This window comes from Metarhizium robertsii, assembly GCF_000187425.2.
Source record: "Metarhizium robertsii ARSEF 23 chromosome Unknown MAA_Scf_6, whole genome shotgun sequence".
Taxonomy (NCBI): Eukaryota; Fungi; Ascomycota; class Sordariomycetes; order Hypocreales; family Clavicipitaceae; genus Metarhizium; species Metarhizium robertsii.
The window spans coordinates 2,168,865-2,196,662 of NW_011942204.1; the positions used below are offsets into that span (position 1 = coordinate 2,168,865).

The 27,798-nt window shown below is 51.6% G+C and overlaps 8 protein-coding genes across 8 annotated transcripts; 3 read left to right on the plus strand and 5 right to left on the minus strand.

Annotated features, from left to right (window-relative positions):
* Positions 1 to 1,483: 1,483 nt before the first annotated feature.
* Positions 1,484 to 6,868, minus strand: MAA_06188 (uncharacterized protein; the record flags this gene model as incomplete). Its single annotated transcript, XM_007824186.1, has 1 exon — positions 1,484 to 6,868. The coding sequence occupies one exon, from the start codon at positions 6,866 to 6,868 to the stop codon at positions 1,484 to 1,486; it is 5,385 nt and encodes a 1,794-aa protein (XP_007822377.1).
* Positions 6,869 to 11,761: 4,893 nt separating this feature from the next.
* On the minus strand, positions 11,762 to 13,696 carry MAA_06187 (basic leucine zipper transcription factor domain-containing protein; the record flags this gene model as incomplete). The annotated part of the gene is made up of 1 exon (XM_007824185.1): positions 11,762 to 13,696. One exon carries the CDS (start codon positions 13,694 to 13,696, stop codon positions 11,762 to 11,764), a length of 1,935 nt encoding a protein of 644 aa, XP_007822376.1.
* A 1,833-nt stretch (positions 13,697 to 15,529) lies between these two features.
* On the plus strand, positions 15,530 to 16,420 carry MAA_06186 (uncharacterized protein; the record flags this gene model as incomplete). Its single annotated transcript, XM_007824184.1, has 1 exon — positions 15,530 to 16,420. One exon carries the CDS (start codon positions 15,530 to 15,532, stop codon positions 16,418 to 16,420), a length of 891 nt encoding a protein of 296 aa, XP_007822375.1.
* Positions 16,421 to 16,590: 170 nt separating this feature from the next.
* On the minus strand, positions 16,591 to 17,523 carry MAA_06185 (60S ribosomal protein L1; the record flags this gene model as incomplete). Its single annotated transcript, XM_007824183.2, has 2 exons — positions 16,591 to 17,254; positions 17,318 to 17,523. 2 exons carry the CDS (start codon positions 17,521 to 17,523, stop codon positions 16,591 to 16,593), a joined length of 870 nt encoding a protein of 289 aa, XP_007822374.2.
* A 361-nt stretch (positions 17,524 to 17,884) lies between these two features.
* On the plus strand, positions 17,885 to 19,835 carry MAA_06184 (glutamyl-tRNA synthetase; the record flags this gene model as incomplete). Its single annotated transcript, XM_007824182.1, has 2 exons — positions 17,885 to 18,252; positions 18,308 to 19,835. 2 exons carry the CDS (start codon positions 17,885 to 17,887, stop codon positions 19,833 to 19,835), a joined length of 1,896 nt encoding a protein of 631 aa, XP_007822373.1.
* Positions 19,836 to 20,784: 949 nt separating this feature from the next.
* On the minus strand, positions 20,785 to 22,189 carry MAA_11359 (COBW domain-containing protein; the record flags this gene model as incomplete). The annotated part of the gene is made up of 2 exons (XM_011413347.1): positions 20,785 to 21,473; positions 21,574 to 22,189. The coding sequence occupies 2 exons, from the start codon at positions 22,187 to 22,189 to the stop codon at positions 20,785 to 20,787; spliced, it is 1,305 nt and encodes a 434-aa protein (XP_011411649.1).
* Positions 22,190 to 23,852: 1,663 nt separating this feature from the next.
* Positions 23,853 to 26,253, plus strand: MAA_06183 (dipeptidyl peptidase III; the record flags this gene model as incomplete). The annotated part of the gene is made up of 9 exons (XM_007824181.2): positions 23,853 to 23,950; positions 24,005 to 24,203; positions 24,258 to 25,035; positions 25,087 to 25,136; positions 25,196 to 25,631; positions 25,686 to 25,759; positions 25,819 to 25,842; positions 25,904 to 26,129; positions 26,234 to 26,253. 9 exons carry the CDS (start codon positions 23,853 to 23,855, stop codon positions 26,251 to 26,253), a joined length of 1,905 nt encoding a protein of 634 aa, XP_007822372.2.
* An 86-nt stretch (positions 26,254 to 26,339) lies between these two features.
* MAA_06182 (uncharacterized protein) lies at positions 26,340 to 27,608 on the minus strand (the record flags this gene model as incomplete). The annotated part of the gene is made up of 1 exon (XM_007824180.1): positions 26,340 to 27,608. One exon carries the CDS (start codon positions 27,606 to 27,608, stop codon positions 26,340 to 26,342), a length of 1,269 nt encoding a protein of 422 aa, XP_007822371.1.
* Positions 27,609 to 27,798: the final 190 nt, after the last annotated feature.

The window sequence follows — 27,798 nt, forward strand, 5'->3', positions numbered from 1 at the left end:
CACCTGCCTAGCCCAGACAACAACCAGGATAATAATGATGATGATGATGAAAGGTGATGGGGTACGCGGAAGGAAATGGCTGCAAATGAGCAAGATGGAGAGAACACTTAGCTGACAGTTTGGCAGGTGGCGATGAGGCCAGCGAGGCGTAGCCAGTCCAAAGACGGTGACTGTCGACTGACTGACTTGTGATGTCAGAAGGCAAACACGGTGCGCGCCGACTTGCAAAAAGTCAACGGCGTTGAGACCAAGACGGCAACGACAAGAAGGACTCGAGCATGCGATCAAGGCGATTTTGACGTCTCGGCCCGCAGCATCTAGGCACCGCTCGAGAGTTCAAAAACGGACGTAGCCCGCGACGAGTTGTGTCTCTTGATGAGACTTGGAACACGGACAAAAGCCGTTCGACAAAACTCGCCCGCCATCAATCGCCACACGCCGCTAATGCCATGACACGTCCCCCAGTGGCCCCGAGTTTACCCCAGAGCGATGCGATTCGTCCCACACGGCCAGCCAGCGTGGAGTAGCACGGAACTGCATCACTACAATCGCGGACCAACGGTAACAAACTGAAAATCGACCCCTCGAGTTGACGGGCTCATCATGTCATGCTATTATGCCGGGCCATGCTAAGCCATGCGCTGCCATATGTAAAAAACATATTGTGTGTGGTGGAGAGCCATACAGTGCCAGGGTCAGGCGACGGTATTGCCGAAATGCACCTTGTTTCGGCCATATTTAAACCAATCGCCAGCATTCATCAACCTTGGCGTAGCAACCAACAGAATCAGCAGTTCATGTTGTTTGGGAACTTGTGGTGCTTCAAACTCCATACATCCCGTCCGTCACTCCTGCGTGGCCCAATCGCCTTGCATGCCAGCATCCCCTTGTGGAACCTTCCAAATCCCGCATATGCTTACGAAGTACATCCTTGAACATCGATTTTCGTGTGCGCATATTTTGTTTGATAAAAATATATATATATATATAGCAATAGTAGTGCATTTACACTATAGTTAAGAGGGAGGAGAAGAAAGAAAGGAAAAAAGGCACTACAATATCTGCTCTCTCCGGGCTCTGGTTTGAAAATAGTTGGTATATCCTCCAGCGTAAAAGCTCAGATCCAAGTGACGCCGTCTATCGTGCTCGCTGTATGCCATCCAGTTTCCCAATCCCTACAATCTATAAATGTCAAACCCTTTGGTTTGACCAAACAAACGCACAATCAACCGCTTCAACTCTAATCTGCCCTCTGCCCTCTGCTATCCAGTATTGGGACGAGTCATTATCCACTCTCGTTCCATCAGCTGCATTTGCGTACAAAAGCAAGCCAAATCCCACCCATTATCCCAGCACACCCGCATGACGATAAACAAGACTAAAACAAAAGGGCTCTCCAAATGTCAACTTCAAGAAAAAAAAACATGTTGAATAAGATGAACAAAGAACACATATTGCACCGAAACGCCATCATTCCATGATTTTACCCTTCATCCCATTTGAAGTCCTGCTGTTGAAAGAATCTCGCCGCCGTTTCATCACCACCTTGCTCTGCTGATTTCATCCAGTGAATAGCAATACACAGCAGTCCCGCGTCATTCCTGGCATCGCTATCCTTGCCACCCAGCGCCGGTCCATCTCCCGCTGGGTGAGCAGGACCCATTGCCCGCATGTTCATGCTAGCATTGGCGAGACCAGCTGGCCCTGCTGCTCCAGAACTTCCACGTGTCCTTTCACTTCTTCCATACCTCTCCATGACAGCCTGCTTGAATACTTCCCGAGGTTTAGAGAGTGGCAAAGTCGTGCGCTCAACACATTCCGGGTTGGACATATAAAGCAGAGCAAGCTCGCGTTGTGCCGCTGGATAGCCCTCTCTGGCAGTGATTACACACATCTTCCCCACATCATGCAAATTGTATATAGTTGGTGGCGGAGGCGGCGTGCCCGTTACCGATGGCTTTGATTCGGACAATATGTGGCTGTCGTTGACAAGCTTTCGATGCTGAGTATGCACTTCAATGACATTATCAGCTATTTCCACCATGGTCCGGCAAACCTCCGACTTGAGCTTCAAAGCAGCTAAGCCAACGTTCCAGAAAGCCTTGCCACGCTCCGGCTTGTCGAGAATTGCTGATGGTACAAACGCCGCAATAAGTTGAAGATCGCGAAACAAAGACTTAGGTCGAATTCCAGCATCCCGAAAAAGCTTCTGAAGCTCGCTGGTAATGGCATCAGTACTTGAAGAACCGCTGGAAATTGATTTTGTCTCCGCGTTAGCTTGTCGCGGCTGGTTCCCGTATCCTACTGGATGAAATACAGACTGGATAGCCTGGGATCGGCGCTCCTTTACGTTGTCAATCGTGCCATCCAGAGGCGTTTGGTGGTTGTATGGTCCACGGTCTGATGCTGTACTGGAACCTGCGTCGGACAGATTTGCTCTAAGCTTTCTAGAACCATGCCACATCAACGAGGCAATGATGAGGTTTTCCAGTTCATTGAGAGCATTGAGTTTCGCAAAGGGATTGGGGTTCACACTGAACATGCTGAGGAGCCGGTGGTACGCCTTCTTGAAGGGAAAGTCAGTTGTAGCCTCTTTGGTTTTGCTCCCATTTCCAGTCCCGGTGGTGTCTGCTTCATCTGCCATGCCAACCAGGGGCACATCAGCAGATCGTTCGGAGGCGTTGTCGCCAGCATTTCTCAAATTTTTAAAACTTTTTTTCTTCTCAATCACCCTTGGCCTCGTGGAGCTCCAACCGCCCACTTCCTTGTCCTTCCTTTCGGGCCATCGTCGAGCATGATCATGGGCATCCTTTCTATCTATAAGCTGCTGTCCCAACACATGGAACCAGGCGTCTGTTTCAGACCCACGGGCCAAGACTTGGTTTCCTAGGTCGGACAGCAACAGGCTCGTCAGTGTTTGCCGCAACTCGTTCAAGAAGCGAGATTTCTCATCTTCGGCCCGCTGTTGGAAGATTGTCTCGTTAGAAGTTGCCGATGTACCAGGACGCCCCGTAGAGACACTAGAGCTCGAGGGCAAGGAAAAGTGATGTAGGGGCCCGGAGAAGGTCGTTGAAACATTTGTGAGACTTGTGGTGGGAGAATACGCCCTAGAGATACCAGACCCCGGCGTCATGACTGGCTTGAATGGAGACCAGAACGTACTCATAGAATCGACCGTGTTAACGGGTGAGGATGTTTCAAAAGCATCGTGATTTTCCACTACATCAGACAGAGAAGGAGTCGGTCTCGCAAAATTGATTCGGGGCATGTCCAGAGCATGTTGACCCCCGTTCGGACTATTCGGAAATCGTCCCCTCTCGGGTTCACGCAACATCCAAGATGGTCTGGATGATGGCGAACCCAACCGCCTTTCGCCGTCGCTCAAAATGCTTGCCGTATCATCTCCAGACCATGACTGATCCCTCTCGCGGACTCTTATCCGGTCATAAACGACCTTCTCCCGTTTGTACAAGTCGCTTGACCACAATACGGGTGCATCCCGAATAGTCTCTCCCACGAGCTTAGATATACATTTGTCCACCTCGCAGCAGAATCGATGTATGCGCTCCTCCCCATAACAGAAATTCTCGACCCCGTACTGTTGCAGCCAATTGGATGTCATTTCTGCCTGGTCGTCGCTCAGCTTGTTAGGGCCGCCCTGCTCCTCCGACGCAGCCAGAAGGTCCATGATTTGGGACTCGGTGCGATAAAGATAGGAAGACCCCGGAGCACGACCAACGTTTGCTCGAGACCTTTGAATGGAGCTCCATCTCCGCGGCATTCCCATCGTCTTCAAAGCTTGGCAGATATCACGACTGTGACCGTACTCTTTGGAATTTCGCACATCTGCAACGAACCACATCTTGTCACGCATTGCCCGAACCCGCCTCATCATACGGTCTATTGAACCCTCGTGGCGTTCTTGACTTTGTTTAAGCCATACCAACCATGCGTCGTATTCCTCAATGGCTGCTGCAGATCTTCTGATAGAGTCACGTGGGCCACGGGAGAAGATGTTAATTAATACCGCAAATCCATTCGCACGAAGAGAAGGTGATTCCAGGGCGCAGAGATTCTTGAGCGTCTTCCAATAGACATGAGCTGAAACAAAATCCGCCTGTGCCTTGGATTGCGACGAAGCAGCCCTAAGCATCTTGATTAGGACAGGTTCTTCATTCTCCTCCCAGGCTGTCCGGAAGGCAGAATCTGGCGCTGCCGAGTCCCCCAAAGAAGCATTATTCGACCTGCTGTTGCCATCATGAGTTCTATATGGATTTCGACGGGACAGTGACTTTTCTGTTGTGATGATTTTGTTTTTCGATGTGTATCGTCGGAGCCTGGACGCTCGATTGGTCAGTTGGGGGGCACGATCGCCTTCTGCTTCCAAATTTCTCGGAATTTCATATTCCTCCACGAGTCTAAGAATTGCGTCACGAATTTGGTGGTAATCCTTGTCAAGTTCGGGGCCTTTAGTACCCTCATCCTCATCTGTGTCGGTACTTGAAGAGTTATCATCTTCGTCCGCCTCGTCCTCTGGGTCATAGGTCATGGAAGTCGATAATTTTTTACCATCGGGTGATAGAAAAAGGATAATCCATCTTTCGGCGCATGGGTGGAAGGTTCCTTTGAGAGCCTCAGGACCTAAATTTTGGCTTAATTCGTGCATAGCAAGTCGCAGACGGTAGCCATCTTCCTCGTAATGCGCTAGTTTTCTCTGGGCATCAGGGTCAGCAGACGGAGGAGAATGCCGTTGAGAGGGCGTATGTGGTTGGCCATCTTGTGACCCTTCTCGCGGGGCCGTTGTCCCATCGCTGATTACGGACGAAAAGCTGGTACTAATGATGGACGCAGTCTCCAAGTTACTGTTCCGGAGATTGGGCGTGGGGACTTGTTGTGAAATAGCTGACAGCCCAGATATGGAGGCGGCGCCAGATCGAAGAGTGTTGGACATGGAAGACATGGGCCGACGCTCAGGAAACAATGCATTGGCTAACGTGGCCAAGTCTGGTGGGCTGAGGACCAAGTACGGATGGACCTCCACCGTCTCCCTCAGGGAAGTAATGGATCTGGCAGGAAGAAGCTTTGCGGAAAGTGTCTTGGAGCGGGATCCTTGGAACCTGGCAAGAATTCTCTCTACGTGGTCCTTGATCTGCGGAGGCACTTCCACTGGCACACAGGTGGCAGAAGGCCTACCACTCCACATGCTAGAAACATATTCGTAAGCTTTCATGGCAACTTTCTTCAGGATCGTTTCCCTCGCATAAGGAGTGATGTGATATCCAGCCAGCATGCCATGGGATTCAGGGTGGACGATTACTCCCAAATGAAAAACAAAGAAAAGACATTTCCAGACGAGCCATCGAGATGTGTTTTCCACGTATTTGTTGTCCAGTTTCTTGACGATGGCATTACCAAGCTCCAGAAGACCTTCGGGGATCCCTGTCGCATCCTCGTCATCAACCAGTTCGAAGAGTCCCTGAACGGCCCTATCGTAAAACTCCTTGGCAGCAACTTCGTCAGAGGCATTCCAGTCGGAAAGATTAAACCGCGTACCGTGCTGGTCCTCGGCACGGTCAAGGATGAAGGCACCTTCCTCAAGGATCTTCATAAGATACCATTCCATATTGGATTTGCCGGACCAATCACGCATCCCAGTCCATATATTGAGTACAGAAACTAGGAAATGTTCACTGCTAGACTTGGGCTGCTGAATGAGCCGAGCAAGCGTTGTTGCCCAAATATCAGTTCGTCGTTGATCCTCGGTGCTATCCGGGCCGGCAGAATTAGCAAAGCAGGAGTGTATTAAAATAGACAAGGGGTCATGACGCTGAAATGACAAGAGACGTTCTATATCGGAGCTTGCGTTACTTCGGCTAGACGACACACCTACGTGATGCCTACTAGCAGACCTCCCATGGTATGGCAAAACGGATTCCACTGGTTCCATTCCCTTGTGAAAGCCAAGGAAAGCGTTCAACTCGGAGCTTGAGAGGGCGCAGATTCGTGTGGCCAGGTAATCAGGGTTTGTCCTCAGCTCTGACAAAAAATCCAAAATGGTATCCCGGGACGTAGCAGAAATATCATGGAGAAAGGGGGTAGTTGGCCTCAGCGGAGCAACGCCAACAACGGAGCTAGTGGGAGTATCAAGGCTCTCCGAAGAACCCAGAGCGGGTGACGACAGCGGTTCCATGTCTGGCTCCAGTAAGGCATATCGGCGCAGCTCATCGCAGCTTTTTCGGACGTCCTGTATTGCGTTATACAGCATTGCAAAGCCATCCTTGTCGTCCTTTCGGAAGCTTTCCACCAGATTACGGTTGGCAATGTCACCACACCGAGTAAGACGGGCACTCAAGGCTGTAGATATTAGACTTCTCTGCAAACGCACTCGAGTATTGGCGCGCTTGCGCTCTTGGTACTTGGACAGGCGCACAACATGGGCGAGCTCCTGCAGTGTGATGTTTTCGTCCTCCTTGGTCAGGTGAGGGTTGGTATATTGGGTCACATCCACAATCAACGGTTGAGTACAAGGGCGGCGACAGGCTCTTTCACTAGGCGGTTCGGTTTGAGGTCCAGTTAGTAGCTCATTTGAGTTGCACCGGTCGTTGGTCTGGACAGCGACATCGGGCTGTGCTACCAGGGGCCGCCGTGAGGTTGTTAGGCCAGAATGTGTCCGTTGGTAGCTCCAGCGGTTGCCTCCATCGGTATGACGCAAGGGTAGAGTCTGCTGCGAGACTTCTGGAGATCGAGGGGGCGTGCGGGATCGGTAACAGCTTGCCTGGGAGACATCTTTTTGATCTTCAGCGGGCGATGGACTGGGAGACCCGGAGGGGCGGGTTGGAGATGCAGGCACTGCTAGCAAAAAGGACATACATTAGCAAAGGTCGGCAGTTTAAAAACAGGGCGTACAAATAGCGAGGCAAGTTTCATTCTGGTACATGTCAACATACATGCAGGAGACTGTGTGAGAACCGGCGACGAGAGCGAGCGTTGCATGGAAATCATAGTGCTACCATGCATCCAGACGCTTGTTGGCGTTGCGCACTAGCACGAGAAGCAGCTTCTACACAAAGCCGCCAACCGGCTGTTGCCCGTACGTCGCCCAGGGAAATAGCAGGAACAAGAATCTAGAAGATCAGAGGGGTCATGAGGACTCGAGCTCTGAACTTGAAGAAGTAGCACGAGGGAGCTCTGTCCAAGGAACGATTTTGGAGGTTGAGGGGCGACAATGAGTGGAGTTGGTCATGGACAGGCCCAGACATGAGGTTGCGGGAGCTCCGTGTCGGATCTGGAGAGAAACAAGGAAACAGCCGGCACCAGGCCAGTTCGAGGAAAACGAGAAATAAACAGGCAGCAAACGCCGCAACGCTGGAAACACCACAACAAGGATATTGGGCAGGCGAAAAAAGAGAAGAAGCTGAGATGGAGTACGATGGGGATGGGGGACGGGAGGTGAGAGACGGGGTAGGAGGCAATACATAAGGCACGAGGAGAAAAGGACTGGAGCCGACCGAGCATGTTGGCAACATTAAAGTCCAAGCCCAGATGTCGGCACTGAGGGGCACGGCCAAACAGCGCTTGAGCATCGCATTTGCAGCCGGCATCAATGCATGCATGCACTGTAGCGTGCGTGCTAAGGGCCACTTGGGTGGAGGCACCTGCTGGCACCAGCTCAGTTGACCAGACCGTTCGTCCAGACTGGACCCTGGAGCGATGTCGACATGTTCCGTCGACATACATGTATCGGACGGACACATGTACATGTGCGGGCGGGATTATGGGAGGAGCTCGACGTGGCCGCCAGCGTTCAATGTTGGCGGGGAGGAAGGTGCAATGCGTGAACCCTGGCTTAACAGCAAACCAGGTTCGAAGAAAGAGCTCTGGCGGGTGACGACTGGCCACTTGAGCCAGCTGGCGTCGTTTGAACACATGAATTGGCAACACCAGACGTCGATGGTCAGTATTTGGCTTTTGGTGTACGTCGGCACACGTCGGTACACGTTGGTACACGTCTGCAGCCTGTGGTGCCTCCAAGCAGGAATTTGCTGTCAACTTAAGTTGACATGAGGTACTTTCTGCCGTGGCCAAGGGCCCGAGATACATATCATTCTTCGGCGCTGGCATGCCAAACACGCAGCTTCCTAGCCCCTTCCTGATACAAATCAAGTAAGTCGGTACCTGCCTTCTCATCCAACAAGTGGGAACAAGCGCATGAACTCACATTAGCATCTTGATTCTTCAACCCACAGATCAAATACAAGCGCACTCGATATCGCATTTCAACGGACAATACTCCGTACTTAGGCAAGCATCAGCCTGTTCATCATTCTGCCCTCGGTCCACTCCCTGCTCACTGCTGTCTCTCCCCGACCCCAGTTATGGACTCTGGCCAACCGGCTTCTGCAGGGTACCTAGGCACTCCGTACTCAGCTCCGTATCGACGCAGCAGCTGGACGGAGTTCGCGCATCCATGTCTGTGACTCTGTGACTGATACTTCGTTCTGTCAAGCCATTCTGTGTGCCCCTGTCCAGGAGCGATGCAGTCGCCTTTCTTTTTTTTGTTCCCTCGCTTCTCTTTTGATTCCTACCTGCCTTTTACCTACTCTGACTGGCTGGATTGTTCCAACTGTCTGGTTGACGGTCCAGCCATGGAGGTACCCGAGGCAGCCTGCCGACGCGAATAAGAGCACAATTCCCATGTAAGTCTCAGTGAGCTGTCCCCTAGTCCAGCTGAATAGTAAACTCAATCAGCACCCCGTCGACTGGCCGAGGTGACGAGTTGGTTGCGGCCACCAAGATCCATCTGTTTCTGGCAACGGCGGCAGGTAGGACAGTGCGACGACGACCAATATAAACTTTCTCCCGAGGAGATGTTCTCCCTCCTACACACAGCAAGCACTTCACCAGAACACATACTGGTCAAAATTGGTTGGTGGAGGGTAATATGATCACAGGTTGCCTCCATCTCGGGATGTGCCAAAAGCAGAGTCTTCTTAACACGTACGGAGTAGTAGGACTACACTTAGGAGAGTCCAAACACGACACAACTTGTGTGTCACAGGGTGGCAGGAAAGCAGACAGCACGTCGAGGAAGAGCCTCTGGACTTGGTGCCTCTGGTGCACACCAAGCAAAGCGATTCCAGCAATAACAACTTCCTGCAACCAGCACTGGCGGCCAGGCGTAGCCTTGGTGAGCTGGCATTGCAGATTGCATATGAGTGCATCCGATGTGCATGGCCGCCGCAACGCAGTGTTCCCAGCCAGACAATCTCAAAATACCTGCTCAGTCTGCGGACAAAGTCTGGGTGTCCTACCAGCTCACCCTACGACTATTCCGTTGACTTCTGCAGGAAACCAACCAGCTCAGACCCGACAGTCTCCCCGCCAATCCGACACCGCCCCTGGCCGTCTATCGATGCATCCCCCACAGGCTGTCTACCACCATCCACACTATTTTATCCAATCCATGCCATCCACGAAACCGTCTTGGCCATCACCCAATCCGCGTCGTCCACGCCATAACACATACAGGCGCCGCATGCACGAGGTCTGTGTGCCAACTCACATCCCGACCCAATCATGCGCCAACTCACCATGCAACAAGATGGTCATCCCTTTTCACTCGCCCGGCTAGCTGACAGTCTCCACGAGCTAGGAGGATTCATGACCAAGCCAAGGGATACAGCGCATTGTAGTAATTATTCCGTTCTGGCAGTCCCATCGGACTTAAACGAAAAAAGCGACCATGAGGGTCACAACCCGCTGTTTGGAAGTCTTTCTTGCTTGTTACATTGAAAATAGATCCGAATGGGTTTGGAGTTGATTAGCAATTTGCCAAGCGATCTATGACAATCCATGGTTCGGATACCAGGAGTAGTACCTGCAAAGTACACGCCTCAAGGCACATACCTGAATGCGCCGCCCGCCCCCCGTATTTATGGCCTCGTTAATCTATCATTAGTCCAATGTGAGCTAAAGGCTATCATTTGATCACAAAGGTAGCCGTCCAGACCAAATACCCGACTGGTGCTTTAGAATCCAGTTGCCTCATGTCCAAGTCTCAATGCAAATCACTTCAAAATTGACTCAAAGTGATATTAAACTTGATTGTCAAATATTTTGCAAACAAGCAGCCCATGATCATGAGCAGGAGGCATGTACTAATCTCGTCAGCTTTCCCTCTGTATTCCAGAGGGATGGCTATGTTTATCAAGGCCAGAAAATAGTCGGAGTTTGTAATTGTACGTCTTGCCCAACAGTTTAAAGAAACCAGAGCATTTCAGCATTTCTCGTCTGTAAGACGCGATTGAATCCGAATAATACACTGCCCGAGTGGTGTCAATAGCATTGGATGCCAAGTGCCATGAGATGTAGGAAGGCAGAGGTTGGTATGGCACATGGCATGATTGAAATGACATGTTATAGCAAAGCTGAGATGTCTTCCTCACTATTCCTCGCCTAAAATCAGCCTATGCAGGAGAATCCCTAAATCAACACACCTGCCGGTGTCAAAGAGCGACGAGACTAGACACTGAGGCTCCTGTACGGAATTATCATCCATCTCTTTTCTGTATTTTGACTCATCACATGCCACACGTCAGTTGCCACAGGATATGAGGATCAAGGCAACATGGTCTCTCCTGGCCCCTGGGAGGACTGTTTGAAGTAATGTAGGAGAGATCCGACAAAGAGCCAAGGTCAGTGCCCGTATAATTGAGACGAAGGCCCGGCATCTAAGCCATTAAATTTCGGCTCGTCGGTTCCCCGGCACGCCTACCCTGTCCAACGCACCGCGGGCATCCTCGTGTATAATGTTGTGCACAGACCTGTATTTGGCATATGGGAGCGCCGTGCTCCCCGCCGCGACACCTACTCTCTTCATGGGCCGGTGTCCTTCTCGACCCTAGAATCTTTCCCTATAAAAGACTTCAACCTGGCGGGCGGTAATTAAGCGTCTGAAATGTTGGCGGACAGGTTCAAAAGTTGAGGTCATTCTTGAGGCGCTGGAGTCGCTCGTAGATGGATATTGTGCATGTAGTCCGTTGATGGTATTTTCCCAAACAAATGAGAGCCAAATGCCCTTCCTTGGCGATCTGAAAGGTGTAGTTATTTCGTGTTTACCGCAATGAGAATTTCTTGTTGGACAAGCGTGAAAAAAGACGAAGCGATATACATGACATGTATTCGACGTGCGAGGCAAAGGGCGATGGAAAGAATGGCGTTTTGATCATCAGATTGTATTCCGCTAAAACTTTCGCTCCTCCTCGCAGTGATGTATCTATTTTCAGGCTCGCTGGTCTTGTTGGCGCTATTCACGATTCCGCCCTTTGGACGTATTGCGACTTCTTTCTCCCACGGCTACCGTAAATCCTTCAAGGCAGCCACGTACCATACCATGCCAGCAGGTACATCGGCATAATGCTGGAATAAACCTCTGATTGAAAGAATATTGATAATATATTTTTAGACTTCGGGGGGTGAGCTGCTCATGTAGCTGATGGATGAATGGGCCCAGCTTACCGACTAGTTGAATCAAAGACGTCAAGAAGGAACAGAGCACAACTGTACAAACGTTATTCGATTTCAAAGTGAAGCCGCAACCTCAAGGAATAGTAGAGCAGTATATTGCGCGGACCTTTATGAAACAACTACTTCCGTAGCTTTTGCCTTTCCCCTATAATACAGCAACCCAAAAACAACGAATGCCACCAATTCATAATGCATACCCAGCCATTTTTGTAAATCATGCTCCGTGGTTCTCATTTCAGCACTCCCTTCCGAAGCGTACATCGAATTCTTTCAAAACACTCATTATACTCGCCGCCTCGACCTCTATAGCTTGTCTCCCCGGAGTGACCCGGCCCCCGTGCTGTGTAGTCTTCAACTTTGGCAGCCACGAGGAGATGTCGTCTGCGGCCTTGGAGAAGTTCCTGTGGCTGGACAGGGTCTGGTACGCTTCGGCGCAGCTGAGTCCCAGGCTGGGCAGGCTGGGGAGGGTGATTTTCTCAGGGGCCGGCTGGGTCTTTGACTTGCAGCATCCGCCGCCAGCGCCTTTCCCGCCACAACAGCCGCCGCCGGAGCCCTGTTCACGGCTATACTTGGCATTCATCAGGCGGCAGAACAGGCCGGATTTGGGGTCTGCCTGGCATTGAGCGCATGTGCCGGGTCCGTTGGCGCCACAGCCGCCCTTGGACGAGGGCGATGCTTTGTGGACGGGTTTCTTGCCTTGGATTCTGCGGGGGAGCTTGACGGCTCCATCTGCCGTCATTTCCATGGCTAGAGGGGGCGGGAGGATATCGGGCTCGGAAGGAGGAGGGGTTTGGGTTTGGTGGGAAATAGGCTGTGTTGATTCGGTGGGAGTCATGGCCGGGGTAGCCATGCCAACTGTATCCTCGGCGCAGACGCAGTACGTGCCGTCTTTGCAGAATCCGCAGCTCTCCTTGAATGCCATGGACTCTTCGGAGGACATCTGGGTCACGGATGGGGGCTGGTCATATGGTGATTGGGGTGTGGCGTCGGCAGCAGGCTTTCTTGAGAACATGGCAGTGAAGTCCGTCTCTGTGAGGGCGTGGGTGTCCACGTCCGGACGGTGTCGCTTGTTGTCGGACGAGCCAGCAGACGGCGATAGAGGCCTTTTCATGTCTTGCCCTGCGCTGACATTGTTCGCCATGTCATCCAAGCATTGACAAGCAGTGCCAAATCCACACTTGCCGCAGCCTGCAGACGTGGAAGCGAGCACCTCTTCAGCACATGCACAGCGGCTGTTGGGTGAGCAGTTGCCGCAAGTGATGGCTGCGTCGGCCTCGGGGTTGTTGGAACTGATGTCCAAGCTTTCGGGGGGAGTGATGATGTTGGAAATGGAAAAGTTTCTCCCCTGCGAGAGGTGCTCGTTGCGTCCGCCAGACAGGCTGTGACGGCTGTGATGATGTACAGGGCTGTGAGGCTGACTGTGCGAGTGGCGAGGACCGCTTATACTTTGCGATCGAAAAAAGTCGTCACCATGCCTTCTCTTGAGCGCCTCTGCCTGGGTCTCTGCGCGAATACGCTCCTGTCGCTCACGGTCGAGCATATTCTCCAAGAGCATACATCTAGATCGGAACGATTGGAGATCCAACTCTAGATTGCGAATCTTTTCCTTTAGCTTGGCCTCCTCCTGCTGATGAGCGTCTTTTTGTTCGTCCAGCTGCACTTCCAGTTCCCCTACACGGGCAGCTCGTCGTTCACGGAAAGCGCGCTGAGCAGCACGGTTCTGGGCCTTGCGCTTTGTTGGAGGAGTGTCTGTCGCTGGTTTACGGCCAGGCTTGGGACGCGGCGGGATGACCCATTCCTTGGATGTCATGGAGATCTTGGGAGTCTCCGCTGTGGGAGAAGGGCTGATGACGGCCGCCATGGCCATTTTATCGACGAGCGGTGCAGATAGACGAGGCAGAGGGACTGGACCGCCGGTTGTCTTTGCTGAGGTGTTGGCCTTTGGCTGTTTCGTCGGAAGCGGTGCTCGAGAGGGCGGGCCAGGCGGACCGGACGCAGGAGCGAGAGACCCGGCGGTGCCTGCAGAGGAGCCGGCAGCTGGTCTCTGAGAGGCCTTGGACGAAGGCCGAGATGCTATTTGCCTCTGGTTGCTGACCTCTGCGACGGCTCCGGGATTACTATGGGATGGAGGTGAGGGAGCAAGAGGAGCGGGAGTGGACGGCACGGGCATGGTGACGGAACCGAGCGGGTGGGGATTTTGTTGCGGTGCTTGCGGCGGTTAGTTGCTTCTGGGTTGTGATTGGCTGGTTTGCGAGCCAATACCTCGGAGTTCCGAATCGGGCGGGTGGTCTGATTTTGCGTAGGATCAGATAAGAAATCCGGTACTCGGGTCTGATGCAGCCCATCAAAATGCAGGCTTTTTTTCCCCAGTGTTGAATGATTGAAAAAAAAAAAGTACTCAATGCTGGGCTAATGCGGGCGAAAGTTCAGAGATGATAAAAGTATTGGTTTGAAAGATGCAATGCCACTGGGTTTTCCTCGATCCTTCTGAGCAGGTTTGCGCTCGATATATCAGCGCTGCGACACCCAGAGTCTCAGGGCACACCAGTGCACCAAACCAACGCAGGTAGTCAACAAGGGGAATGGGAAAAGTCAACAAATAAGATGCGGGCAATTGCCAGCGCTTGAATCCCGATTCGTCTTTCGGCAGTTCACACGGGCTTGTTGAATCTCAAGTGACGGGAGAGGGAAACCATCAAACAAAGCGGTGGGTTGAGGAGGATCAAAGTGTGTGAAGAGAAAGCAGAAGGACTGGAAAACCCTCGACGGCTCGTGCGCTCGCGAAAATGAGCAGCCGCGGGTCTATTTGAACGAAGAAGAAGGCGGTGTTGGGGTGAGCGAGCAACCCAGTTCCACGAGACGAGGGTGGGCCATTGATCGATTGATAAGATTTGATTGATAAAATTTCACAGCGTCGCCCATCTTCTGCGCGCTAATAAAAAAGCCCTCGTCCTCCCCCCCTCTTGATCCTCTTGGTCTGTGTTGGTCTCCACAGGTGATGCTCACTTGTTTGGTTGGGGTCCTTGCCTAGCATGTGCCGAACGAATTCCCATTGAATTGCCTAGGGGGCTTTTGGTGCAGCTTTATACGGTGGGTAAGGTGCCTTTCTTTGCGAGGTGAACATGGCAACCCCGTACTCTTCGTGCTCAGCCTTCGCTCGCTTCTACTCCGTACTCCATATTGCGTGGTTCAAAGCATGCGCCGCGGCCAATCCGATGTGGTTGAAAAAAATTGCCGGGCGTACTACGAATAAATTTGTCTGAAATGCCTGACGGGCATCACGGGGTGTTCATGGGGACGGAACTTACCACAATCGTATTCGGTCCCTGCGACGAATGACCAGCATCTGAAATCTAGTCGGCTGTTTTCTTCCAACATAGCCTGGCCGAGTCTCAGATGATCCGCGTGCCCACTAATTCACCCAATTCTCTCGCCACTATGGAGAGTAGTACATCCTGTGGATAGGTTGAATTATTCGTGAATTTGGTTCACCTCGGAGAAACTGATTTCTTTGGCCCACAGGGAATGAATGGGCTGCGGGAGCGAGGCGGCCAACGGGCGGGCGGCTAAAAAACCCTTCCCAACGAAAATCCTGCCTTTATCCAGAAGAAACCACCGGCCACTGGCCGACCCTCTGAATAGAAACATTGTCGTGTGTCCGTCATATGGACCATTTCGTAGGTAATTCGCTACCAGACCAGTGGATCTCGTGGATGTTTTCTCCCAGGTGCCTGGTGGACTCTCCGGCTCTGCTCTCCATGGTTGGGTTAAGCTCCTCCCATGCAAATAGTGGGGTTATGCAGCAATGCGACGGGCTCACCACACCCTCCAGAGTCTGGTGTTGGTAAAGTGGGCTTTTGTTGCTGGTCTCGAGTCACCAGACAGCTTCCGCGAATCTCTAGAGACGACTCTGTCAGCTGCAACATTGCGCGTTTTCTCACCAGGGATGTAGCATGGCGCTTTGTCTGTCTGAAAACTAAAATACCCAAAACCAAGACTCAGCATGGCCAGCCTCGCAGTTCCTTCCCACCAGCGCCCCACCTCATCCACGTCAACATCATACAACCTCCCTTCCGACTCCTCAGATGTCGACCCGGACAATGACGCTCCTCTCCCCTTCCCAGCGGCCCTGCCACGATCCGACTTTCTCGTCCCGGACTTTGACCCGGCCGCATATCTCTCTGCCCTCCCTCACCGCCACCAGACCCTCGAAGATTTACGCTCCGACCTTCGCGATCGCAGTTCAACCATCAGCTCGGAACTTGTTGAGCTCGTAAACTCCAACTACACTGCCTTTTTGTCATTGGGTTCCGAACTCAAAGGTGGCGATGAGAAGGTCCAAGATGTCAAAGTGGCGCTGTTGGGATTCCGACGAGCCGTTGAGGAGGTCAAGGTCAAGGTGGCCAAGAGGAGAGACGAGACGAGAGAATTGAACGACGAGCTGCGTCATGTACGCCTAGATATCGAGCAGGGGAGAAAAATGCTTGAAATTGATGATAGATTGTCTGCTCTTGAGGAGAGATTATCCGTCGACAGCTTACCTGCTGGCGCGGGACAAAAGGAGTGGGATTGGGATAGCAGTGACGAAGAGGAAGATGATGGTGCTTTGGCAGGGCTGCTGGGGAGCTCGCCCGCTAAACTATTGCCATCGGCAAAGGAGTGTGGCGAGATTATTCTGTTGAAAGAGCCCCTCGATCAGCAACATCCGTTTGTCCTGAAACTGGGGGAACGGCTGGACAGATGCCGGAATACTCTGCTGTTGGACCTGGGCAATGCGCTGAAAGAAGCGAAAGGAGCTGGCGTCCAGGGACAGGATCGAGTACTCAAATATCTGGCCATATACCGCATGCTGGATGCCCAAAGAGAGGCCATCAGGGCGCTTAGAGGCGGTTAGTGCGACTAGCACAAACATAAAACTGAAGAACATGGACATAGAATACACTATACATCATCATAATGCTGGGCCACATGTTTACCCTCTAGAAAACCATACGACGCGTTTGATTTCTAATGCGACGACCCGACTATTGTACAATATACACACGTTCCCCTACTCCAATGAGTTTACATGACGCCCGCCAAAGCCTCAGGCTGCGTCTCTCCCTCAACATCATTAAATTTTCCATTGAGGCTTAGAGAAGGCCCATTGGTAGTGCTTAGAATCACCTCATGTACCTCCTTGGATACCTCTTCCGAGATTTCAGCACACTCGGACTTGACCTTCTTCAACAGAGCCTGGATATTGACCTTTAGCTGATCGGGGGTGTATCCCAACTGGCCAATGGCCATGCGAATAACGCCCTGCCGTTCTCTGTAGTCGGCTGCGCCAGCAGAATCGCGAATCGACTTGGTCACGTCGCTGACAATTGTCTTCATTCTTTTGCTGGGCATGAGTCCCTTGGGACCCAAGATCTTCCCCAAACCAGCCTTATTTAGGGCCTTTTCACTAGCCTCGTGGCAAATGAGGCGGTCAAAGTCGATCTTCTCTTTGCGAATAGCTTCAAAAAGGGTCTCTTCTCCAACGGCGACGGCACCAGCGGCTGTCGCCGCGGTGGCAATGTCGCTTCCTTCGGGACAAATGACGGCAATCTGCCAGTCGCTTTGGACGGGGTGCGGAAGGCGGATGCTATTTTTGACAACGGGCCCGTTTCGTGCGGTTTTGAGGTTAATATGGACTTCATATTTGATGGATGCAGGGGGCTGGCCGACTTCGACAGCACGGAGCACACTGGGAGATCCATTAGTACATGCACGTAGCGTAATTTTTACTCGGAAAACGATTTCGGCATACCGCATGGCCTCACATAGTGTAAACTGGGGAAATTGTCGCTTTTCGAGGTTGTGTCGTTTGAAGTCCTTGGGGATGGCACGCTTCTTCTTGACTTTCTTGATTCTGACGACAGAAGCCTGACGGGTCTGAACGAATGCGGGTGCAAGAAATTTTGGTATTGACGTCGTAGATGGCCGTGTCACCTGCGCGATGCTTAGCCTGGCCATTGAGGCCAAGCATCTGTCGATTGCCGTCATCGTTGCCGTGCTTGATGAAGCTCCCAGGAATGTTAATAGGAGCTTGCATTATGCGCAAAAAGGCCGAACAGGGCGCTGGCAGTTCCATGCCTGGTAAGTTAGGCCTGAAAATTCTTGTCGCGTCGGTGCTTATCGATAATGCGATCAGAGCCAGCCAGATTTGACCAGCGTGTTTGGCGCCTAGTTGGGCCCCTCAAAGGCCCCCCTCCATGAGATGCTGCCCTCGACCCCACCACCGAAAACGACTTGACTCACGGAAATATAGTGTCAACAGTCGTCTGATCCAGCCTTTTGTTTTTTGCATCGCCACTTTGGACACTGAACATTGAAAATGAAGCACGAGGAGCTCGACAATCTTGCGAGCAATCTCTCCGGAGATTTCCGCACCATTGAGCCCCGTTTGCGGGACCTTGATAAGCACCTGACTCTCAGAACCTACCTGGAGGGGTACACCTTGGGAGATCTTGAGAAGAAGATTTGGCAGACTCTACGAGGAAACAAGGTCGCCATTGGGTTCATCCGACGAAATGGACTCCCTAACCTGACTAGATGGTTCACTTTCCTTGAGCAGACTCATCCTGAGCTTCAAGAGGACGCCACTAAGGGCAAGACCATTGCAAACAAGGGTGGTGCCAACTACAACCTGGCACTTCAGGATGCCGACAAGGGCGTTGTGACTCGATTCCTTCCCGAGCCTTCGTATGTTGATATTAACTTTAACCCGTACGTGGAAACTATGCTAATACATTTACAGTGGCTATTTACACATTGGACACGCCAAAGCAGCTCTTCTCAGCGACTACTTCGGTCATGTTGCCTACAAGGGCCAAATGCGTCTCCGACTCGACGACACTAATCCTGCCAAAGAGAGCGAGGAGTTTCAGGATGCAATTGTCGAGGACCTTGCTCTCATGGGAATCAAGCCCGATGCTCTGACATACACCTCCGATTACTTCGAGTACTTATATGAGACGTGCAAGAAACTCATCTCCATGGGCAAAGCCTATGCAGATGATACTGACCAAGACACCATGAGAGCCCAGCGAATGGATGGTATCCCTTCCAAGCGCCGCGATAGATCCATCGAGGAGAACCTGCGCATCTTTGAGGAGATGAAGAAGGCCTCTGAGGAGGGTCTGGCTCACTGCATTCGTGCCAAGATCTCCGCTGATGACCCCAACAAGGCCATGCGTGACCCCGTCATCTACCGATGCAACATCGAGAACGCTCACCACCGAACCGGCCGCAAGTGGAACATCTATCCCATGTATGATCTTGCATGCCCCGTTGTCGATAGTTATGAGGGCGTTACCCACGCTTTGCGATCCACTGAGTACACTGATCGCAACCCCCAGTATCAGTGGTTCCTGGATACCCTAGGCCTTCGACAGGTTCACATGTGGGACTTTTCGAGAATGAATTTTGTCAAGACGTTCCTGTCTAAGCGTAAGCTTGCTAAACTTGTTGACTCTGGCAGGGTCTGGGGCTGGGACGATCCCAGAATGCCCACTATCAGAGGTGTTCGTCGTCGTGGTATGACTCTTACTGCTTTGCGAGACTTCATCATCCGCCAAGGACCCAGCCGTAACGTCGTCACCATGGACTGGACCAGCTTCTGGGCTGCCAACAAGAAGGAAATAGACCCTGTTGTTGCTCGCCACACCGCCCTTCTCCAGGCCAACGCCGTCAAGGTAAAGCTCACTGGTGCCGAGGTTCCTTCAGGCGTCGTCACCGAACAGCGACCCAAGCACCCCAAGAACCCCGACGTGGGCATGAAAGATGTAGTGTACTCCCCTGAGATATATATTGACCAGGAAGACGCCAAGAGCTTCAAGCTAAACGAGGAGATCACTCTGATGGGCTGGGGCAACGCTTTTGTCCGCGAGATCCCTTCCGAGGACCCCATTAAGACCATGACCATGGAGCTCAACCTCAAGGGCGACTTCAAGTCTACTGACAAGAAGATTACTTGGCTTTCTGCTGAGGGTCTTGAGCCCGTGCCAGCCGAGCTGTGGGACTTTGACTACCTCATCACCAAGGACAAGCTCGAGGAGGACGACAATGTTGAGGATTTCCTGAACCCCGACACCTTCAGCCTTGTAGACGCCATCTGTGACGGCGGCGTTGGCAAGCTCAAGAAGGACGATATTATTCAGCTTGAGCGACGTGGCTTCTACAGAGTCGACAAGGGCCTGAATGACTGGGCCCCCGGCGAGGCTGGCCTGAAGGGCAAGAGGGTTGTGTTGTTCTACATTCCTACGGGTAAGACGGGGGGCAAGTAACGTTGGATGGCATCAAAATAAAAGTATATAGCGAAATCTGAATCAAAGCATACTGTCCATGTCAAGCCAAGAACTACCGTCGCCCACACCTCAATGACATAGATTCTCATCATTACGCATTTGATGGGTATAGTAGGTGAAGTTGGCTCCCAGCAGGGATCGATGGCGGGCCGTCCTCGGAAGGCGGCCGTGCGGTCGGGCGTTTCTTGGACGCGCGCAAAGAGGCCCGGGCCGACTTTTTGGAGTAGCATGCGACGCTTGTAGGTGACGACGTCGTCGTGGGGAGAGGGGTCGTGGTGCTTGTTGAGGTAGAGGACGTATTGGTGGCGGAAAGGGGCAGTTAATGCTGCGAGTAGAGCTTGGCCGAAGGGAAGACGACGCCTGGGTTTGTGAGCGAGAATTGGGTATTGACACGGCTGCCGAGGTGGATGTCGCGGGTGTGTGTCTTGTCACTGATTTGGCCGTGGTCCTGGATGAAGCTGGACGGCGCGGGAGCGAGAGCGTGGTTGTCGCCGGGCCCGTCCAGGCAAAAATGGAAAGGTCGTTGTATTTCCGCGTGACTCCCCCCCGCAGGCGGTAGAATGCTCTCTGGCTCTCCCCGTACGGCATCGGCATGTTGATGTCGAGAATTCCCAGCAGGCTATACGACATATCCTCCACCCTTGTCGTGCGGCGCCTTGCCATCGACGATACCCTCGTTGCTAGACTCGCTACAGGAAAGTCGTAGGTGTCGCTTTCGGTAGACGACACGAGCACCGTCTCCAAAACGCCAGTGAATCGAGCAATCAAGAGGCTGAGAATGTCCCTCTCCCCTATTCCTCTCCACATGGCGTCGTAAAACCGCAGGCACTGCGGCGCCAGCAATTCCCGCAGACACCATCCACGCGTAAACCAGCAACACGCACGAAACGCAGCGTCTACCCGGTCCATGTACCCGGACGGCGCGTCATCAGACCTTGGACTGACTTCGACGTCGCTCAATCTTATCCTTGATGTTATTAAAGTGCCACACACCCTTCTCTCTGTCCTGTTGTAATCGAGCTAGATCCTTCTCGCTTACCGGCACACCCTCTATCCTCTTGACGACTTTGCCCTCCAGAAACATGATGAGTCCGCCAGCCCCGGCAACAACACAACCCAGAGCTATGAGGAGTCCCGTGGCCCAGCCCGGCCTATTATACCGATTCATACCCCACATAAGACCGGCAAGGGCACACTGCAAGAATGTGTTGGACACCATGAGCCAGATGACAAGGTCTAGCTTCCATAAAACCGTGGGCCGAGCTCGTACTCCTGTGAGAGGAACCTCGGGGACTTTGATCTCCGGAAAGGGGATCGCGTAACGTGGAGCTGATTGGAATTCGTCTTGGCCAACATTACGCGGGCCGAGGTGTAACGGCAGTTCGTTCGAGCCGCGCAGCCGGAACCACCCTCGATGAATGCCCGCTAGCCGGCGAAGCGCAATCATCTTCTTGTAGAACCTATATTGTAGAAGAAAATGAAGGTCTCTGAACCGCCACGGAGCGAGCCCGAATCCAGTCACGCAGAAGAGGGCATTGAGAATCTGAGAGTCAATTTCAATCCATATTCTTCTTGGAGAGTTGATGTCGTTGCAGGTAGGATGGCACATTGCGGGCGCTAAGAATGCAATATTTAGGTTTTGTTTATTTTGTCTTTTATGCATGTATAATGTCTCTTGACACGAAAAAGGGGGGTTAGTTGGTGTTGGTTGACGTACCAGCGTTGCAAAGAAGGAGGAACAGCATCCCGCCCCATGCCACCACATTCAGGCCGTACACGGTGACGAAAAAGCCCATGGGAGTGAGAAGATAACGCCAAAATGCAAGAGCGCTGAGTTTCACCGATTCGCCGAAGGAGTGTTTCGGCGGGAAGTGGTAGCCGTTTGCAAAAGCTGCGGCGGACGCGGGCTCGGACACAGACTCGCGCAGCGGGCTGGGTTTCGTTTGCGTGCCGGTGCGGCCATCGTATCTGGCCTCGGCGCCGGTTTCTTCGGAAACAGCCTGGCATGGAGTTGACGTGAATGCTGTGCTGCAAAGAGCAGCAGGGGGGGCTTCAGTCGATGACGAGCCGATCGAGTCGGAAATGGGTCGGGGAACAGGCTGGCGTGAGAGGATCGACGAAGCTATTCCGCCCGTGGCGGCAAAGAAGCCTCCAGGGAGTTCGGATTGTTCAAAACTTGTCGACACGCGACGGAGGCGTTCACCAATGGAAGAGGAACTTATGGAAGACGATGCGGGACGATTCTCCACGGCCCGGTTGGAGTCTTGGACGGTGGACGGCCGTGAGAGTTGTTCTGTCTGAGCATCTTGATCCAGACGAGGAAAGGGTTCCATCTCCGAAGTGATATTTATCTTCTCTTCAAGGTTGGATGAGCTGGTCTATGTGCTTGAAGTTGATGACGAGGGATGTGGCAGCGTCCACTCCAGAGGAAGAAGGCCACCAGCAAAGGCTACTAGACTCAAGGATTATCCGTGAGTCTATGGATGGTACTAGTTTTCTGAATAGATGAGATTCATGTGAGCGATGGAAATGTGGCATTGAGAGGATATGCGCATCGCGCTCAACGCTCTTTGAGATATCGGCCTTGGTAAATCTGGCGGCGCCATACCTCACAAGCACAGTGCATATGCCGGAGTATTCGGAATCGAGGCGCTCCAAAGATTGCTTCTCCTCCTCTCAACGACTTCTGGGCCTTGGATCAGTTTCATTGCGCTGTACCGTGCACATTAGTGGTATTAATCTCTGAATCTCATAGCCTCCATGTCTGATTCTAGAGCTGCCAGGTTCCTGGGACAAATCCATCCCTGCGACCATGTAGATGGGCTCTCCACGCGCATGCCATCTAAAGCGGGGCAAAAAGTATTTGGTCATGAAGCACAGCAGTTACCTGTGAACAGTTTGTCGCCCAGTATGCAGTAGGGTATGGTACTGTAATGCGCCATTATTGACGCCGGACGGCATGTTTGGGGAAAGGCAAAGCAAAGAGGCAGGCCGCAGAAGTACAATGCGGGGATTGCCTCATCCATTACGATTGGCCAACTTCCCAGGAACTACAGAGTCGCAAGTGGGCCCCATCCATTCAAAACCTAGAGAGTACTGGGGTTAGGGTTGGGTTGACGACCCAAATTACCACCTGGGAACGTTATTCCTCTATGATCTTTTGAATATATATCGCGTCAAGAGCCGAGAAAAAGCTCTCTTCTCAGCTTCGAGCTGGGTAATTTGACCCTGGGTCTCTATTGCCGCATCATTTTAATCCGTGGCGCACTACACCCGTCATTTGCTTATTCATATATCCCTACGATTCACAACTATCACGAAGCAACTAAATATGGACCCTTAGCATCTAGTAATCTAGTATCAGACTACTCCATTCGAATGCTTCAAGGACCCCAAATATTTTCGAAGACTTCTTAGAATTACCGGTACCTGATCTTTATTGCAGTCGAAACCGTTTGCTCACCGAGCGGGGGCATTTGTACAACCTTCATTTACTCCCGTTTGTAGATGAACTTTTGAACTGGCGATTGAATTCAGGCGCGATTTTTGTTTCTAAATTTCCGTAGACAGAAGACCATCTCAACAGCCACATCTATCGCCAGTCAGAGCCAGACGTCGTACAAGTACTGGTATCTTGCAGATCGCATTTCGTCTGGCAAAGCAGTTTCCCTCGGCTTCGAGTTCAAGGTTGGGCAACTCCAAACAACTTGCGATTCAAATTGCCTTGGTCGCTCTATTGGAGAAGGCGAGTGTCAAGTGTCGATAGATGCGCCGGACATGTGGTACAGGGTACTCTACGGAGTAACGTATGTCAATGCTTAAATGCATGTGGCAGGCGCCTTCCCCCAACATTGCCCAACAGTCCATGCGGTTCTTGTTGGGGGCCCAGTGGTATTGAGGCCTAACACAATCAGCACATGGTGACACTCATCTATGTCTCTGTACTTCCACATGCGCCGCTCGAGCATACAGATTCGCCAAGCAGTCTGACTCACAATGGCGGTACATCAAGTCCAAGTCTTTAAGTTGGGTATCGCGACCCAGTTTGAGCGCCTCACTGGCCGAGAGAAACAATATGCGCATCACATGGCTCGGTAAGCACTAACCCCGCAATACTGGCCAAGTGGCATGCTCAACAGCATATCTAGCGCTGCTTGGCTCGGATCGAGGATCATTCTGCGACAGGTTTCTCCGGAATCATCTTCAATTTTCGACTTCATCATCGAGCTCCATCGCACCTGTTCTGGCAACTGGCATTCGTGCATTGGAGAAGGTGTTAGCAGCGATGACCTCCAGAAGTTCCTGACCTACGCGGCTACCTTTCTCTCCAATGCTGGGAACTATTATGTGCGTCCCGATGCTGAGACCCATATTTTCACGATGTAATGCTGACTCCTACAGGGCTCCGGGGATCAAAAGTTTGTCCCTGGCATAGAGAATCATGTCCTGAAGAAGCTGGCAGATCGATCCTTGGTATTGAGAGAGTTATATGAGGAGATACACAAGTCCATCGAATCCATACCGCCTTTCAACCTAGGCTTTCCCAGCGAGACGTCTCAAAGCAGCTACTATCTGGGGAATGCCATCAGTGAATCTGACGCAGCCATTGTGTCCAAGATTCTTGAGCAGAACGCCGTATTCCCTGAGAATACTAGGCTTCGAAAGTCTGAAGATGGCACTGAATTCGATGTCCTCATTGCATCTGTTGAACGTGGACTCGTTGCCCAGTTCTCTCTCCCAAGTGGCCAAGGACATGTGAGACTTCTGAAGGGAGATCATTCGTCTGACCTCCAACTCGTTTGTGCAGAGTTGAACGAAGCCTCCAAATACGCGGCCAACGACTTGCAGAGAAATATTCTCAGTGCGTACATCGAAAGCTTCCAAACCGGTAGCCTGGACATATATCGCGCGTCTCAAAGGCTATGGGTTCAGGACAAGGCGCCTAGGGTAGAGAATATCTTCGGATTCGTTGAGCCATATCGCGATCCGCAAGGAATTCGAGGAGAATTCGAGGCTCTGGTGGCCATTGCAGATGATTCAGAGACCAGGCTCCTTGCTGAACTAGTTAACAACTCGGCAAAGTTCATCCGCCGACTGCCCTGGGCAACCCCAGAGAACGATGGCAAAGGGCCGTTCGAGAAGAGTCTATTCGATCCGCCCGACTTCTCGAGCATTCACGGTGAGTGACAATACAACTGTGGCACAGAGACCGAAAACTTAGAGTCCGTAGCTCTTGCGTACTGCTCAAGCATCATATTTCCGGGAATCAACTTACCAAATGTTAGTTCTGATGCCCGACATCGTTGGCTCTTGCTCTATGGACTAACAACCAGTTATAGTATAATGATATTCGGCAAGAAAATGGATTCAAGAATGTCATCATTTCTAATCGAATGATTGCTGAGAGCCAAGCAAAGCAGTACCCTTTTATTGAAGATTCTGAAGCTGAGAAGTTCAGGGAGCACAAGTTCCAGGCTTACTATTGGTGGATTGTGCTCCATGAGCTCCTTGGCCATGGTACAGGGCGAATGATGGTTGAAAGTACGGACGGAAAATTCAACTTTGATATCGAGAATCCACCCGTCAACCCCCTCACTGGAAGACCTATTTCAAGCTGGTACAAGCCAGGTCAAACTTGGACGGGTCAATTTGGTGAACTGGCAACTACGGTCGACGAGTGTAGGGCTGAACTAGTGGGAGCTTATTTAATGGATGATTCGGAGCTTCTTGAGATGTTTGGTTTCACTGAAACCTCCAATATTCATGCCGAAGACTGTCAGTAAAATCCTATTAGATGAGGATTAAATAGTACTAACACGGCAACTACAGTGACGTACAATTTGTACTTGCAGCTGGGCGTTGATGGTCTACGGGGACTCTCGAACTTTAACGTGCAAAGTAATGTAAGTTATACCTATGCTTTGAGAGGGAAAACTGTTTTCCTAACATCTCTACTTGTTAGAAATGGGGTCAGGCGCACAGTCGGGTGAGTAATAACCGAAATATGCGCAATCATCACAGAGGCTGCTTTTCTAATGACCATATAGGCTCACTTTGCCATACTGAAGTGCTTGCTTCTTAACGGCGGTGGTGTCATAACTATTTCGCACAATAAGCCCAAACAGCGTTTGACAGTTCAGGTGGACCGGTCCAAAATTCGTACACATGGTAAACCGGCCTTGGGAAAGATGCTCTTGCATCTGCACATGTTTCGATGCACAGCAGATGTGGAAGGCTGTCGAACATACTATGAGAAGTTGTCAAGTGTAGACGGTGAGTATATCGAGTGGCGAGAGACAGTGATTGTGAATAAACCCCCTCCGCTCGTCTTTGTCCAAGCTAATACGTTTCGTGATGGGGACACAATCACTTTGAAGGAGTACGAACCAACGGTTGAAGGCGTGATTGCAAGCTGGTGGAGCGACAGTGTGAGCAACAAATTGATTTACCATGAATACAAAGACCTCTTGTTGAAGTTCTACCCTACCTACTGCCTTGGACAAATTGCAGAATCTGAAACACTGCCTGCACCACACCCAAGAGTATACTCACCGAGCCGAAAATCAGGACACTCCAAAACGCGATCCAAGCAGTAGAGTCGCGCTTATCCCGCCATAGTTGAAGGATGGAGCGAGGCTTCTTGCTTGATGCGTAACTGTTTAGTTGTACCATTCTACTCCGAAAGTGTGAGAAGTCTCCGGACAAATCATACTCCTCCCGCTCGATAAGCTTAATTGGGCACTTGAATTTCTTCATGCCACAAATTGACGACAGGAACTTATCATGTCCCTCGTTTGGGATACCTTGGAACGGCCGCAGCTGGCGAAATAGGTTCCTCGATCGCCTGCTTTGACCAAAGAGTAGCCGATAGGAAAGCAGAATCTCCTGAAGCAGCTCCGCTATATCCCTCTCGCTCGCCCACGGCGTTGGTCCAGGACTTTTGCTCCCACAGCGATGAATGACATCAATTGCTTGCTCCTGCATGTTTCGCAGTTGAAGAGCCGAGACACAGTTTCGCTGTTGAAGAATCGAGACACAGAATGAGGGATATCGATACAGAAAGAGAGTGCCAGAAAGCCTATCCAACTCGAGATGGCAAGAAAGAGAGTCGACCCATTGAAGCCTAATACCACAGACCTTGGTCAACACGTCGGCATTAAGGTCCTTTGGGGTAATCCTTTTGGTCCTGTGAAACAGCTTCTTCTCATCTGCGTCGTCGAAGGCGCAATATTGCCGGGGTGGGAGCATCATGCCGAACCCAAGAAGAAAACTAGGCAAGTCTTGTTTTCCCGAGTGTTCAGGCTGAACGAGACAGACTCGCGCTTCGCCTCGATAGCCATCCGTCTCGTCAAAGATGTTGAATTCTCCATGCACATAGGAGAGGAGATCGGGCTTGTAGAGCATTGTCTGCCATCCTAGAATAGCAAAGATGAGCTGTCTGGTGGACTGGTAGCTATAATTATCCGTGACGGATATTGTCCCATTCTCAATAAGTGTATCTGTGATTCCATCGATGGTTACTGATTCTTGGGCTAGCATAAGGTCCCTCACTTTATGCCACAGCGGGAGGAAACCTGTGTCCCAGCTCGATTCGTCCTCGTGTTTCATGTTTGGTATACCGAGGAACAAACGTTGCGGCTGACTGAGGATTTGCTGGTAGAGCCACCATCGATACCACGGAAGACTGGTAAGGGTACCGCCGGGAATCTCTCCAACGGAATCAGTCGTTCTTCTCAAAGTTAGAAAGGACATTTCTGGATATCTTGGGTCATTTCACTTGATGGAGGAGATGGCCTTCCGATAATGGGCTGTAAAGGTTACTCGATTGCGTTGGCTCGATTGTGTTGGCTATAACGGAGGAAAGAGAGCAGCAGTAAGTGCCCATTCCAAGCCAGGTCATGTATAGATGCCTAACCATTATTGCCAAGGATATTTTAGGCTC